This window comes from Mangifera indica, chromosome 9, assembly GCF_011075055.1.
Source record: "Mangifera indica cultivar Alphonso chromosome 9, CATAS_Mindica_2.1, whole genome shotgun sequence".
In the NCBI taxonomy this organism is placed as follows: domain Eukaryota; kingdom Viridiplantae; phylum Streptophyta; class Magnoliopsida; order Sapindales; family Anacardiaceae; genus Mangifera; species Mangifera indica.
Window position 1 is genome coordinate 15,278,513 of NC_058145.1, and position 16,062 is coordinate 15,294,574.

A 16,062-nucleotide genomic window follows, 5' to 3' on the forward strand; every position below is an offset into this window, starting at 1 on the left:
ACGATTTGGTAATCTATGCCAACCATCTATTTTCATTTTTTAATTTTTAATTTTCAAATTTTTTATAAAGAAAATAATAATAATAATAATAATAATAATAAAATTATGTGTACAAGTAATAAATATATATAATGATATATTACTATATAATTAAATGATTTTAAATTAAAATAATATCTTATATATAATGACATATAATTATTTATGTTTAAATTAATATTTATTATTTATATACACAATATTACTCCATAAGTAATGATTATGCCTTTCTATCACAGGTTTTTTTTTTAATAAAATTGGGTTTTGGGTGGATTTTAGTTTTTAAATTACGTGGATAGAATGTAATTTTCAAAACCTTGGGTGGAACATTGTGATTTTCTCTTCATTATCTTTATATATTTCCCCTCCTTTATCTCCGATGATTTATTTAATCAAACGCCTATTGGGGTCCACTGACCGAGAGGAAAGAGGAAAAATAAAAAGTAAAAAACCCTAGCAACAAATCACCCAAGAAGAAGAATAGTAGCGAATCGTGTCTTCAGATCCAACACACTTCTTTCGGGTACGTTCATGTTCCTATCAATATGAATCGTCGAATTAGGATTGTGTTTGATATTCAATTGAATGGTAATATATATTTTCTTTTGATTTTTTGATTGTAATTGAGGTTTTTTCGCAACGTTATTTAAATTCTCAATTCCTTATGTAATTGTAACCTGGTCCAAAATAGCCATTTTTTTTTGTATTTGTTTATATTAAAATCTCAGATGATCTTAGGTTGTTTCATCTTTTAGCAATAAAATACGGTTGGGTTGGGAGTTTTTTTATCTTGTTATTGATGTATCTCTTGTATTATAACAATATAAGGGATATTTGTAATTCTTTATGATTGGTTTAATCAGCTCATGTAGTGAAAAATATCATTTGTTTGAGTGGAGACAATTTTGTTTACTTTTGTCCCAGCTATTTGAACATGAAAGTGACATTTATCCTCTTTTGTTATGGAGATGATGGTTGTTATTTCAAAAACGTATGTGCGTGATCACTTTGTTTTAGTGACTTTTTCACACTAAATTTCATGTTCGATTAACATTAGTTCATATTTTTATTTTTCAAATTTAAATTTATGTCTATGTCGTTTGGATGACCTTCATGAATATTAGCCAATGGGCACTGCTATCAGCATCTTCTCTTGTGTTTTAAGAGAATTGCAAGATGGATGTTCTGACTTTCTGGAAAAGGATTTGAATTTTTGAGGGATTCCAATTGTAAAACAGGAGGCAAGGTCAATTCATGGGAATTATTGGTGGTTGGTTCATCATGGCATAACTGTGTCTGTTTGTGCATATATTACAGGAAGTGATTTAAAACATTCTGCTTCCGAAACTTCTGAGCAATCATCGAGAGCCTTGCAGGGGTTACTGCAGACAGTTTTGCTTCAAAGAAATGGATCCTGGTCGCTATGGCCTTCAGCAAGGATGGGATAATAACAGCGTAATTGCGGTTTCCTCCTTAATAATCACCTATATGGGATGATAATACCAGAAAATTATTAGGGCATATGTGATTGACCATTTTTATTCGGCATCTCATCCTTAAAGAAAAAATGAGAGAAAGCCGTGGGGCAGTGAGGATATGGACTGGATTTGCCTAACCTCCTATCATGGTTGTATTTGTTGCTGACATTACTTATTGTCTTGAATCCACAGGCTCTGGAGGGGTATGCTGCAGTCCATGAACCAAACTTCCGGTGAGTGCTGAATGATGTTTATCGTGGTCAAAAGGTGTTTAGTGACTGTCGGTAAAGCTTTTTAATTGGAAAATGTATGTATGATTATTAGTATTTATATCTTGCCTGATTTTGCAACAAGACTTATTATTAACGCTCACTAAATGACATTTCCAAATTATGATGATATTTTTATTTTAATTTCTGTTATTTATTCTTTTTCCTATTTTTGAAGTTTGAGTACATAATATCACTTTTTATCTTTCTCTTCCATCCCATTTTATGTCATTATGGCAGGGCTGGTGGTTCTTATGATGAGAGGAGGTTTCTAGATGAAAGATACTCAAGGGATAATGTTTATCCAAGAAATGCCTTCCAAAGGGATGACTATCCGCTAGCACCTGCTGTTGGTATTTGGCCTCAATCAAGGAGAAGAAATTATGAAGATGAGTATCCCCTTGAAAGGGAATCTAGACGACATGAGAAACCATATGCTGATTCATACCATGATGTTGATTCATTTCATGATCATGAGATTGATTCATTTCAAGGATTCAGTAAGTTTCGTGATGGCTATCGTGGTATTGACAATTACCGTGATCATGGATTTGACAAGCCTCCTAGGTTGTGGGGCCGTGATCGTGATGGTTATGATGATTATGACTACCGATCTCATAATTCCCATGAGAACAGAGAGAATAGTCGAGAGAGGGACTATGATTATGGTCGTCACAGTTATGATTCTGATTATGATAGAGGTAGCAGAAGGGATGATAACTGGAGGAGGTATGAATCTCGTGACCGAGAACGTGATAAGAGATGTTTAAGTCGAGAAAGAGATCAAAGTCCACATAGAAGACATGAGCAGTCCCGATCCCGGTCTCAGTCTAGATCTAGGTCTCATGGCCACGATGATCGTCCTAGATCTAGATCCCCTCATGTTCGAAGCCATGGTCGAAGTCATCGAGCGGACAGCTATGATGATGGCCGACATGAGAGAACTGAAAAGCGAAGGGACCGTGAAGATAGACGTCAGTGGGAGCACTATTCGGTGGTATAATTGAAGTTTAATCTTTTTAAATTTTATATTTCATAATTATCATGTAGGATTTGATGCTGGCCAGAAGGTTTAGATATATGTTTTCTTGCAGGCCCCATCTCCCACTGTTGTTGTGAAGGGTCTCTCTCAGAAGACAACTGAAGAAGATTTATACCAGTTCCTTGTAATTTTCTACTCTCTTTTCTTGCTTTCATCCTTTTGTTGTAATCCCTTTATGCTTAAGAACAGTTATTCTTCTTTTGATTTTAAGGCTGAATGGGGACCACTTCGTCATGTCCGTGTGATCAAAGAGCGAAATTCTGGGATTTCACGTGGATTTGCATTTATTGATTTTCCTTCAGTGGTATGTGCTGTGCTTGAAATGTCTATTCTTCTTTGATTTTGTGGATTGAGTACATGACAGGAATTGCTATTGAACAGGGAGCAGCACGAGCAATGATGGATAGTATTGGAGAGGATGGTCTTGTTGTGGATGGCAGGAAGCTTTTCTTTGAGTACAGGTTTATTTTTCATCCCAATCATGTCTTGTCATTAATTTTGCATACTTGCTCTTGGTTTTGTTTTGTTAGTTATGATCTCTACCTTAATATAGCTTTTTTGTACATTGATGATGTAATGTAGATCTTATATGTTGTTGAAAATAGAAGGATTTTTATACAGTATCTTGAAACTGGGCTAACTTTTATGTCTTTATTCTGCTATTGAAAATATATGCAATCAGTCTCATCTTGTTTTACTTTTCTTCTTTAGTTCTATTCTTGTTTTTCACAACCATTATTTCAATTGTTTTGTTGCAGTAGTAAGCCAACTGGGGGTTCAGGTGGACCTTTTGGTCATGAAAACACTATGAGAACGGGCCATAGTAACCATAAAAACATCACAATACCATCTGATTGGATGTGCACCATTTGTGGCTGTGTGAATTTTGCTCGGCGAACATCCTGCTTTCAGGTTTTTCTTCAATTCACTCTGCTAACCTGAACGTCGCTTTGGATGACAAGGAACACATTTGTATGTTAGAATAATCATTAAGAACATTAACTTTTGGTCCTTTGGAATTCCATGCGTCCAGTGGACTACAAACAGGAGGTAGCTACCTCCATATGCTAGCTGTGAATTTGAACCTGGGCTCTCTTTTGCCATGTAAGTGATGGAGAGAACAGGAGGAAGAGAGGAGTGGAGAGAGAGAATTAGGAAAAGAAACCAGATAGAATATTATAGGATCCAATATATTATTAATCAGTTATCAAATTCTATTTTTCACATGAAATTATTGGCTTAAAATCTTAATTTTAATAAAAAGCATATATAGAATTATATCACAAACAGAAAACAGTCGTAATTTAAAACAAAATAAAAGTTCAAAACAACTCACAAACAAAATTAAAGTGCTAAATACCTTGATATAGCTTTCCCTCAGGTCAATAAAACAAAAGAATAAGAATAATCGTTCATATATGCCTATATGTTCTACATCACTGAGACTTGTACTAATTAAGTTAGTGGGCAGGGTTAATGTCTATATAAAGGAGGTTTGCTGTTTTCTTATTTCTTTAGATTTATTTAAACTTTTTTGGGTTTTCCCTCCGATTGATGCAGTGCAATGAGGCTAGAACTGATGATGCTCCTGCAGCAGATATGACTTTATCAAATCTACCATCTTCAGGAAAGAGGGGATCAGATGCAGGTTGGTCAAAGTTTTAGTTGACTTGTTCCTGTTATTCTAAGTATAGCTATTATCTTTAAGGTTTAATATGTAATCAGGTCCCACTCATGTTCTTGTTGTACGAGGATTGGACGAATATGCTGATGAGGAAATGCTTCGCTATGAATTCTCAAAACATGCTCCAATTAAGGTTAATATTCTATGATTGTTGATTAAATTCTTGTTTCCTTCTACCAAAGTAAAGTGAACTTTGGATTTTTTTCACTTTCAGGATCTTCGCCTTGTCAGAGACAAATTCACTCATGTGTCAAGGGGATTTGCATTTGTGCATTTCCATTCGGTATGGTGCTTCTATTTGTTCAGTTTCCCTGTTGAATGTTAAATTATTTCTCATTTATTGCATCTAGTTTTTTATATTCCAAGCTAGGTTAGATAAGACATATATTTTTGAATTAATAGGTAAATGTCAATCATAACTCAGTGTGCAAGACATAGATTAGATATTGTTAAAAGGACCTCACATGTTTTTTATTGCTTGTAATGTTTTCTTTTTCTGTCCTTAAGTTGTAAATGTTATGACCAATGATCCATAGCACTAGCATTTACCTTGTTCTTGTAAAGAAAGAAGGTAAGGATGACAGAATGTAATTTGTCATCAAGATTTATGCAAAACAGACAGAGCTTTTGTATTTTTATCTCTTTTGTTTTCTTTAATCCGTATGAGCGAAGTGAAAATATTATCACTGTGCTGTAGCATAGGCTAACTCCTTGCAAGTCAACTACTAGATTTTTGAAGAAAATTCTAGGATTTACAGCCAAGAGTTAAACCTTTGTCTTTTTTTATTTTTTTTAAATTTTCCCCCTAGTCCATCAAATTTAATTTTTTTCATTGGGAACTGGAAAAGTATGCCTTACTTTGTTGTCACGTTTCAAGATTATATTTGTATATGACATAGTTATTTTCCATTGCTTTTAGGTTGAGGATGCTACCAAAGCTCTTGAAGCAACAAATGGAACAACTCTTGAGAGGAATGGGCAGATATTAAGAGTAGCTTATGCAAGAAGCATTCTTGGTCCTGGATCAGGGACATCTGGGTCTTCTCAGTTGAGTAGCCTTGCAGCTGCCGCAATTGAGGCAGCAGCATTTGCTCAGCAGGTATTTCTTGTTGTTAGCTCATATTTTTAAGTTTCTTTTAACATATTACATGATATATAACCCTTTCAAAATTTTAGTTTGAAAATTCTGTACCTAAATCTATATATTTTTTCAAGTATGCTTGAACTACAATTTGAGAATGTAGTAACTTAGAACTAGTTAGGTATTCTTGGATACCTGAAAAAAGGTTTTGGGCTTCTTGATGGCTTTTTATTTCTTCACCAAATTATAATTAAAAAAAGAGAAGCCAAAGTTAGAATATGAATTTTTTTAGTGTTTGTCTGTTTTTTTTTTTTTTTTGGGGGTTAACTTTGAATCTGGTTAAGTATGATGTTGTTGCTTTTTCTTCTGTTAGTATGATGCTGTTGGATGGGCACCAAAGGAATATAATCCAGATGACAAACAATCTGCTGGGGGCCATGAGCAGCATGGGGAAGTGTCTGTCCAAAAAGATGGATCTGCTCCACAATCTGGCTTTGTGTGGGATGAAGCATCTGGATATTACTATGATGCTACTTCAGGGTTCTACTATGATGGAAATACAGGTTTGATTCTAGCTCATTGCATTTTTTGTCATTGAAAGGGAACCTTTTTCTTTTTGATATGTTGGAAAGTGGAATGTTATTTTAATTTTATCTCAGAGTACCATCATTTCCTTACTTCAGTTTGGAAGCTATGATAGTTTAGTATGTTCTTATCGTGGTAGTACATGAAAAAATTTCACTCATCTTTAAAGAGTAAAATTTACTGCTATAATGTGTTCCTTATGGTTTTCTTCTCCCTCTTAATCTTAAAGGTATCAGTGTTCTACACAACTATTTGAAAATTAGAACTTCAAGATCATGTGATTTCATAACCCAAGAATATTTTTTTAATCTAGATTGCCAAACATGAAAATACTTTTTTGTAGGAATATTATCTTTAACGTACCTGAGAGATTCTCAAATTTCATTGATATTATTGGAAATTATTCAATAAAAAAGACGGTTTTTTTTTAGTTTATGAGTTCCCTAAATACAAGGGATGGTATTAATAGTTTCTGAAGCATTTGGTGACAATGGAATTAAAGATGTCTTTAGGAGTTCCAAAATAATTAGTCATTTCTATTGATTATGGTTGTGATTTTGTTCCAATAATCATAATTTTTTTTTATAATACACGGATAATAATAACAAACTAGTTTTGATCTTTACTAACTTATTTATATCTATCTCGATTTTTGAATTACTTCTTAATCATACTTAAGTATATATCAAGTTCTTCAAAGCTTAAAAGGTTTTAGAACACAATTTAAAAGTAAAGTGATTTTGGAGCTTAGAAAATCTATGTATGGAATGAGGGAAAACTGTTTTAAGGGAGTTGTGCTAACACTAAATACTAGTGGCATAGGTAATTTTCGCATATAGAGCATTGGAACTACCAGTCAAAATACTAAACTGCCATTTATAAAATTCATTAAAAGAATATTAGAATATCTTTTCTAATTAAAGGAGAAGTTTTAATGTATGTTATGGTAAAATATTTAGTTATATATAAATTTCTTTGAAGTAGCATTTTAGTATTTTCCCTTGATTTTTTTTAATCTTTGGCCAACATGCCAGGTCTTTATTATGATGGTAATACTGGAGTTTGGTATTCTTATGACCACCAGTTGCAGCAGTATACCCCTTGTACTGATCAAAATGACAACAAAACATTTGGTAAAGAATCTGAGCCTCCTAAGGCAGTTGATGGTGCCAATAATAGAAAAGTGATTATCTCTGCACCTGCTGCAACCATCTCAGCAGTTGAGAAGCCTGCCTCATTACCAGATGCGGTTCAGGCTGCTGCAACAGCAGCACTAGCTGCTGAAAAGAAAGGGAAGGACAAATCTAAAGAAATAAAACTCGCTTCAAAGAGTGTTATTCTTGCTAACAAGAAGAAAATAAATAATGCTTCAATGTGGAAGCAGTGGAGTCATGACAATCAGCAGACTGCTTCAGCTGATGATAAATCATTACCTGTTGGACAATCCGCAAAGAGCAAGTTCAAGTCTGATTCAGTGGCTACAAAGGATAATTCTACCCTTATTTCAGGAGCTTCTTCTGTAGCAGCTGGGGGTTTGGAATCTTCAGTCAAGCCAAAGCCTGTGAGTAACAGCTCAGGAGGCACTATAATGGGTGTTATTAGAAACTCTGGAAAGGGCTTTAATTCAGGATCTTTTGGTGGTTTGTCCACATCTTCAACTGCTACTTTATCATCTGCGGGACCTCCTTCAACAAGTTCTGATATGCACACAGTTGTGACTCCCTTTAGAACTGATGCATCAGCATTGGGTTCTTATACTCCACCTGTGGCATCTGGCAGTGGCAAGAGAAGGTTTTCTGAAATGCCTGCTTCTTCGCAGAAGGAGCCACCTCAGACTACTTATAGAGATCGTGCAGCTGAAAGGAGGAGCTTGTATGGTTCATCTTCTATTGGAGATGATCTGCCTGATGCTGGGTTTGGAGATCCAAGTAAGCTTCATTAAATATTGTTTGTGAATGGCATGCCCTTACATCCTGTGTTAAAAGCACATAGTATGTTTGGAACCATTATATCAACAACTGTTGCATTTAGTAATAGTATCTGAAAGTCTCTGAAATGATGGTTTTTTGATAACGGTTTTAGTTATCCAAGTTGATGGGTCCAGAGTTTTTGCTTTATCTCTCGATATGTCTATTGACTTGTAAGAAATTTTCTCTACCATTGGTGACTTCAAGATCGAGATTTTGCACTCAAAAGGGGTTCTTCAGATCCAATGCCTTTCCCCCCTGGTGTTGGAGGTCGTGGTGTTAGTGCAGAGAATGTACAAAGTTATGAGGTGATTACAGCTGACAAAGCAATAGATGAGAACAATGTGGGAAATCGAATGCTCCGCAGCATGGGTTGGCATGAAGGCTTGGTATCTTCTCTCTCTTTTAATACTTGAATGATACGTTGCCACTAATTTTATTTGCCTCAAGTGCATCATGCAATTGAAATGCACAAGCGATTATATTTAAAACTTGTATACATTTGAAAATATTTTGTGTTCCTTAGATCATGGAGAGTTGAATGGCAAACCGTTGGTCAGTTGGCACTTATTATCTGAAATTATGAAATCGTAACATTATATTATGGTTATATTGTTTTCCTGTATTGTTAACTTATTGCAATGAATAGGGATTAGGCAAGGATGGAAGCGGAATGATAGAACCTGTACAAGCACAGGCTATGGACAATAGAGCAGGACTGGGGAGTCAGCAAAAGAAGTTGGACCCGAGCCTTGAGGTGCAGGCAGGCGATAGTTACAAAACTCTCATCCATAAGAAGGCACTTGCTAGGTTCCGGGAGATGTCATAGGGGTAGCATTTGTAGCTGATTTAGTGGCCGTGTAAGAAGAATGTGAATGGCGCTGATACTTGAACGAATTATAGGTAAGGCTAGAGGTTTGGTTGAATTGTGACTTTTGTGAACGGATTTGTTAACTTTGATTTTATAGAAGCTTCGCTTCGGTCTGCAGAATTTTAAAAGTTATGCAAAGCAAATATGAACTTGCTAATTGCTTATCATAATTGAGTCTCATTTGAAAGGGAAATTAATCAATTAATTAATTAGCACGTAGCCTGTGAAGAAGAGGATGCACTTGGATAACTAAGTTTTTACCGTCTACAAGCTTAGCATATATCATTTTCATTTTTAATATGTAATATGTTATTGACATATAATACTAGAAATGTTACTGCACGCATACTGACTACCTTTCATATGTACCAGAGTCATTCTCATTTTTCATGAGACTAAATTCTTCTAAAGGCTTCGTCCAAAATGTACGGCTACTTTAAAAAACCGCAATTGCAATTTTATCACGTTTGTAAAAACGAATGATGAGAAAACAAGACCAAGAAATAAAATATGTTTGTGTCCAGCGTGCTTTCGATGGTTGTCAATGTTTTCTAAAAAAGTCATTCATGTCACTTTGGGTTGGTTTTGTGTGAAACGGAACACAACCTGATTTTAGTTCAGATTGCATGAACACATACTGATTCTGATTTTTTAGCTCGTGTAAAAAAAAAAGCCTCTATTGCATGTCGTATCCTGTTGTAATAATGTCATAAAAAAAATTGTCAAACTCGCTAAATTTCCACCTACCCGTCCATGTCACATATTAAAGTAGCAGAGTCCCTGTTATAGGAATCGTCCAAGTTTGATCTTTTATTAAGAGACTTTAAGCTTTCATATCTGGTTCTCTTATATATTTATTTCATAATCTGTAATGGTAAATTTTGTCAACAAACATATGGTTGTTTAAATGGACATAAAATAATAATAATAATTAAAAAATAAATAAAATAATTTTTTTTCATACAGATATGCGAAATATTACGAATTTAATTAGATAATATATTGATAATATTTATTGTTTTGTTAAAAAGTAACATACACATGTGGTAGAAAATGAAGTATACATTGCACTTGTTTAGAATGAATGCATAATGGAACGAATTTGGGAATGAGGAAATCCTGTTCCCACCCAAGGTTTGGTCTAAAACACTTTGCTACCTTTAGTTTGCATAAACAATATTTTTCCACCCAAACTCAAAATCTATTAAAAAAAACTAATACAGTAAGTGTGAAATAGTAATTTTAATATCTATTAATTTTAAAAATAAAAAACTACAATTTTTTATCAAACCCAAATGTTTTAAATATATCAATTTAATTCTTAAAAAACATTGTTGGATTTTATCCAATTCTTTAAGGGTATAATTATGATTTTTAAAACTATTAGGGGTCAAAAATATGTCAAGAATTTTTAAAAAATCCCAAAACTATTTTAAAATTTCTAATAACCCCCTAAAAATTTTTCATAAAGACCTATGATATTTTCAAAAATTAAACTTGCCTTCTAATATATAATTATACAATAAAGGCATCCCTATCTATGAAAAAAAAATGAAGAAATGACGAAAATGAAAGAAAAAAATAATTTCTTATATAATTTAAATATTTAAAATGTTATTTTTAATTTTTATTAATTTAAGATTTTATGATAATTTTAAAAAATAAGTTATAAAAATAAAATAGTAATTTCACCCTTTAATACTATTATTTTATTAATATAGTTTAATTTGGGGTGGAGAGTTGTTATTTATTATTTTTGGGTAAAAATGTTATTTATATTAATGAGGGGCGAAAAAGGGTTTTAAGCCTAAAATTTTGGCGGGAAATAGTCCTTTTTTTTCCCATTAAGAGAGGATGGCTATTGGAAAAGCCTAGTAATAGCCTACGTGAGGCTTCATCGAGCAAAAAGCACCGGTACCAAATGGGTTAAAATTGAAGTCAAAAGCGAAAAGTGGGTTAAGTAGTTAGTCCATTGAGTCTTAAAACGAAGAAAACTTTGAATTGACAGTCTTTTTTAAAATGTTGAGGAGGCGTCTAAATCTAATCCAAATTAATTATTTAAAATGACTTACTTGGATCACTAAGCACTTAAAATAAAAATTTGAACTTGGCTTCTCTTTCTCTCTCTCTCCCTCTGCGTTCATGGTGTGAAAAGCAAGCCATGAAGCATTCAGTGAATCCATTCTTCGTTGTCCATATTCCTTTTCACCTAATGAAGGATCTGCTTCAGCACCTAACGAAATTTTTAAAACTTTATATTTTTATTTAAATTTTCTATTAAAATTAAATATAAAAACCTCATTTAATTAAAAATATTTAAAAAAAATTAAAATTTTATTATATAATCTCTTATTTTAAAAATCTAACAATTTTTTCGTATCGATAATTTCAAAAAATTGTACTCTCTGGGTTTTAAAAAATTTTGATATATTTAATTAAATGATATTTTTATCGTTAATCATAATAAAAAATTTTAATAAAATTATAAGTATTTTAATTTTTAAAATTTTATAGGTAAAAGTAAAAATATACGCAGAACCTAAAGCCAGAGTAAGTCTTTCGGCCTAAAGAAAATTAGCAGAGTGCACCGAAAAGTGTGTAAATGTTTATGAAGATTCGAAAGACAATAAGAGAAAGTTGCTAATAGAATATATATTTCACTATTGTTTGTTACCTAAAAGTTTGGCTTAAACTTTCTCTAAATAAAGAAATAATATTTTCAATATATACTAATTTATCCTTATACAATATTTTTTTAGTTCTAGAAGATGCTTAGTTACATATAAGTTGGCCATAATTAAATTACAAAATTTTCCAATTCAATCTTCTTTGTGTTTTCCTGGTTTTACCCTTTTCTTGTTATTACAAGAATATCTACTTCTTATTTATTTAATTAAGAATATCTACATAAGATTTTTAGTATATAAATAAGTATATATATATATGTATATTATCACATAATTAAGTGTTATTTTATACTTAATTTAAAATTATTTAATCGTATGATAACACATATCAAATACAGAGATATCAATGGGTCGGGCCAACTCTGGCTCGGCCCATCGGGTTAATGGGTCTAGCCCGAGGCCCAAACAATAGCGTGCCTTCAGGTCCGACCAACTTGTTAAAATATAAAGGCTCAAAGCCCGGTCCATATACTAACGGGCTTTAAATGGGCTTTATTCGGATTGGGCCTTAAATGGGCCGGCGTGACCCATTTAATCAATATTTAAAAAAAATTAATTAAAAGTTTTAAACACAAATTATTTTTCAATTATTAAAATCGAGAACAATACCCCGAATATTTTATTTTTCAAAGTGTTCTCATACCATTGATGTTTGTTTTCTTTTTCTGTCTGTTGAATAATGTGAACCTTTACCCGTACCACTTTCATCCGTTAGTGCTCTACCTATTCCACCTTGTACATCATTAATAATATTATCAACATCAGTATGATAATATTCAAATTGATTGAATTCATTTGATATTAGATCTATTTGTAATATTTTATAATGATAAAATTAAAATAAAATGAGATTAAAAATATAATAAATAATTGAGATTGAGAGTTTGAGAGGTTAAAAAATTTGTAATTGTAATTGAAAGTGAAAATAAAAAATTGAATAAGTTTTTATAGGAAAAAAATAAATTAATTAAAAAAGTTAAGTTGCCAACGGCTTCTGCCACTAGAGGCTTCTGCCAGGCAGAAACCGTTCTGGCTTCAGCCAGGCAGAAGTTGCTTCTGCCTAGTGGCAGAAAAATCTTCTGCCAAATGGCAGAAGCAGCTTCTGACTGCCTTGCATATGCTTGTGCCAGGAAAAAATAAAAAATAAAAAATTTTATATTATAAACAGTATTATACCGGACCAGGTCAGCGTATGGATGTAATATTAAAGTCCAAAGGCCGGCACTCACTTTACAATATTGGGCTGGGTTTTATCATGCCTAGACTTTTTATCGTATTTCAAGCCAAACTTTTATTCAATTCGATCTAATTGACATGTCTAATTAAATATATACTCATTTATAGACTTAATATATATATAAAGTTATATCGTAAAATTTTGTCTCAAAAACAATAATAAATGGAAGATTTATTGTTTTATATAAAAAGATGATATAATGTTACCTTTGTATTTATTTTATGAGTAATATTATGTGTATATATTATTTATATATATAATTTAAGTATATAAATAATATATTATCATATAATTAAATATTATTTTATTTTTAATTTAAAATTATTTAATTATATAATAATATATTAATTATATATTAAAAATTCGTATATATGGTATGGTCCATATATCCGTTATTTTGTTGAAAAGGAAACTAAATATAATGACAAATTCACAATAAAATTTAGTCAGAAGGATGGCTCCACGAGTTTCTTGCACAGGTTAACATTCACACACACAGTCACAGCCATTGACTTGCATTAAATAAATAAATAAAACTTTTCCATGGTTTCCACGTTTGAAGTCAAAGTCTTGGTTGATATGAAAATCAAATAAACTTCTCCGGTTGGTAATGCTTCTTGTTCTGTCTGAATTTTTTCTGAAAGCTGTACAATCATAATGAGAAAGTTTGAATACGCGGCCACTCATGTTTTTGACTTGAATGGCTGCCTGCTCTTCTTCCTCGCAATTTCTAGTCTATTCCAATTGTTTTGTAGATATGCAGAGAGAGAGAGAGAGAGAGAAAGAAAGATGTGTTTTGTACCACCTAAATAATAGTATTTAAAATTAAAAAAATTATAATTTATTTATACATATAATTTTATTTTTAAAATAATAAAAAAATGGTCATGTCTGTTATCCATTTGGTTGTTGCTTCTCACCTTTCTTTGTCTTTTGTTATCTATCTATCTCCATTTCCTCGCCACTCATTTTGGTTAGGTGGTTCCACTTCTAACAAGAAATTATTGATTAATTTCTGAATGATTTTGCATATGCCTTTTTACATTGCCTATGTGGGATCATCATGGCTCACAAGTTTATTATATGTGTGCACCACACAGTATATAAAATAAACCATTTAATTTAATTTAATTTATCTAAATTATATCTAACTTAAAAAATTATGTCAATTTATACCAATAAATTTATATTTATTGAAAGTTTGTATATATAATATTATTTTTCATGATAATAAAGTTATATTATCTATATTTACTCTCATCCGAAGTTTCATCATTCTTACAAGATTATTATTTTTTTATTATTTATTATTTTATTTTTAACTTAAAATCAGTTAATTATATGATAATATATTATTGTTTGTATATAAAATTATACATATATTATATGAAGCCTAACATTAGTCTTGATTCACAATAAATTTCATGCAAACCCTAAAAAAACATTTGAATATGTACTTGAAGGGCATATCTTAAAGGGTGGTTAATCTCTTCAACTTGGTTTAAAGGAGGCAATGTGATGAAATGGAAGGAGAAATTATTGTCTCTAAATCAATAGAAAATGTTTTAATATAGTTTTTTTTTCTTTTTGTTAGATCAATTTTAATTAGTTACACTTAGATACGTTCACGCAAGGCAACTTTAATTATCCTTGTCTTGAGTGCTTAGAAAGCAGCAAGCATAAGAAGAAAGACAGGCTTTCATGAATATGACAGGCCTTGAATGTCATCGTCTCTGTTGCCAAATGACAAGATGGTGCTCTGTTGCCAACTGGTGATCTATGTCAAGTCTCATGTCATTCTCTGAATATGTATGGACTATATTCACGCGTGCTGGTGCCTCATTTTGTCACATTTTTATAATATGATTAATAGGTTCTAAATGCAGCTAGTGTGCACTATTAAGGGTGAGTGAGTTCGTGTATTTTATAGAAAAGTAGAGAGTTAAAATCGGAACATGAATTAGAACCAACCATGAAATTAACTTATCTGAAACAAAAACTCTATCTCTTGTTTAACAAAACTCAATGGAATTATCAAGTCAAACTCACAAACATCCCTTTCTATGTGGTTTAGATGTCCTAGAATGCTCTTTTGTTGTGGTGTGTAACATATTAACAGTATTATGCGCCAGTTGGGCAACAACAAGGAGAGCAGTTTGAGGACTAGGAGTGCTATCTCACCCGGGTTGCGTTATGTTAGCCTTGAAGATGAACTAGCCATAGGGGAGAGATTCTAGGCTACTCTCAAAATTACTTGAAGCTACGTTGTCTGTTTTTTTTTTAATGTCATTTTTCACAAGCCATTATTGAAAAGATGTGTCTGTGCCCACCTTCTATTAATATAATTTCTTATCACTAATTGATATATACAATTTAGAGTCTAAAATAAGATAAACTTTAATAGCAACGATTATAGTCTAAGAAAACTCAAATAAATTTGGTATTGGTGTGTAAGAGCAAATATGAAGATGAACTGAGACAAGTTAAAGAAAAAAAAAAATGATTACAGGGTTTTTATGTGGGTTGGCTTAATAATTAAAATACTTATATTCACGGTGTTCTTAATAGTTTTTTTTGTAATACAAGAATTAAAAAAAAATCTCTAATATCACATATGTGTTTTCACAGCTCTTTATTTACTTCTTATGTACAAGTCTTTATAGGAAAAAATACATTTGAATCCTTTTTTCTCTTAATTCCCCAACTCATTATTTTGAATTTAAATAAATAATATTATATCCATATCTATAATTTATATATTTATATGAAAATTAATATCTTTATTAGATGGCCGTCATAAAAATAAAATAACATAAGAAGCGGTTGAGATTGTTTTTTTGTAACTTCAAAAGAATCTTCTTTTATAAATTATAGATTTGGTTGTTTGGTCTCAAGTTGCTCGTCCTAGTATCCAAATCTTAAGTTCGATGTGAGTTTCAAATTGAAGGATTAACTAGTGATTATGATTGTCCGCAACCCATAGTGATTAATAAATTGAAGGATATAAATAATTACTATATTTGATAAAATTTGGTAAGTATAAATCATTATTATATTTAGTTAGAGTTAATAAAAAAATACTATAAAATTATTTTACTTAAATACCTTTATTATAATTATTC

At 31.7% G+C, this 16,062-nt stretch overlaps 1 protein-coding gene across 3 annotated transcripts; it reads left to right on the forward strand.

Moving 5' to 3' along the window:
* Positions 1-413: 413 nt before the first annotated feature.
* On the forward strand, positions 414-9,186 carry LOC123225553 (SUPPRESSOR OF ABI3-5). 3 transcript variants are annotated; one of them, XM_044649579.1, is made up of 16 exons: positions 415-562; positions 1,357-1,494; positions 1,710-1,750; positions 2,027-2,783; positions 2,881-2,952; positions 3,040-3,132; positions 3,210-3,289; positions 3,587-3,740; positions 4,389-4,476; positions 4,554-4,645; positions 4,727-4,795; positions 5,432-5,611; positions 5,967-6,156; positions 7,213-8,106; positions 8,353-8,534; positions 8,795-9,186. In XM_044649579.1, the coding sequence occupies exons 2-16, from the start codon at positions 1,447-1,449 to the stop codon at positions 8,972-8,974; spliced, it is 3,120 nt and encodes a 1,039-aa protein (XP_044505514.1). In that variant the 5' UTR covers positions 415-562; positions 1,357-1,446; the 3' UTR covers positions 8,975-9,186. The 3 variants fall into 3 exon arrangements, with proteins under 3 accessions (XP_044505516.1, XP_044505514.1, XP_044505515.1); XM_044649581.1 differs by lacking the exon at positions 8,795-9,186 and having other exon boundaries at positions 414-562; positions 8,261-8,439; XM_044649580.1 differs by lacking the exon at positions 1,357-1,494 and having other exon boundaries at positions 428-562; positions 1,710-1,824.
* The last annotated feature ends 6,876 nt before the right edge of the window (positions 9,187-16,062 follow it).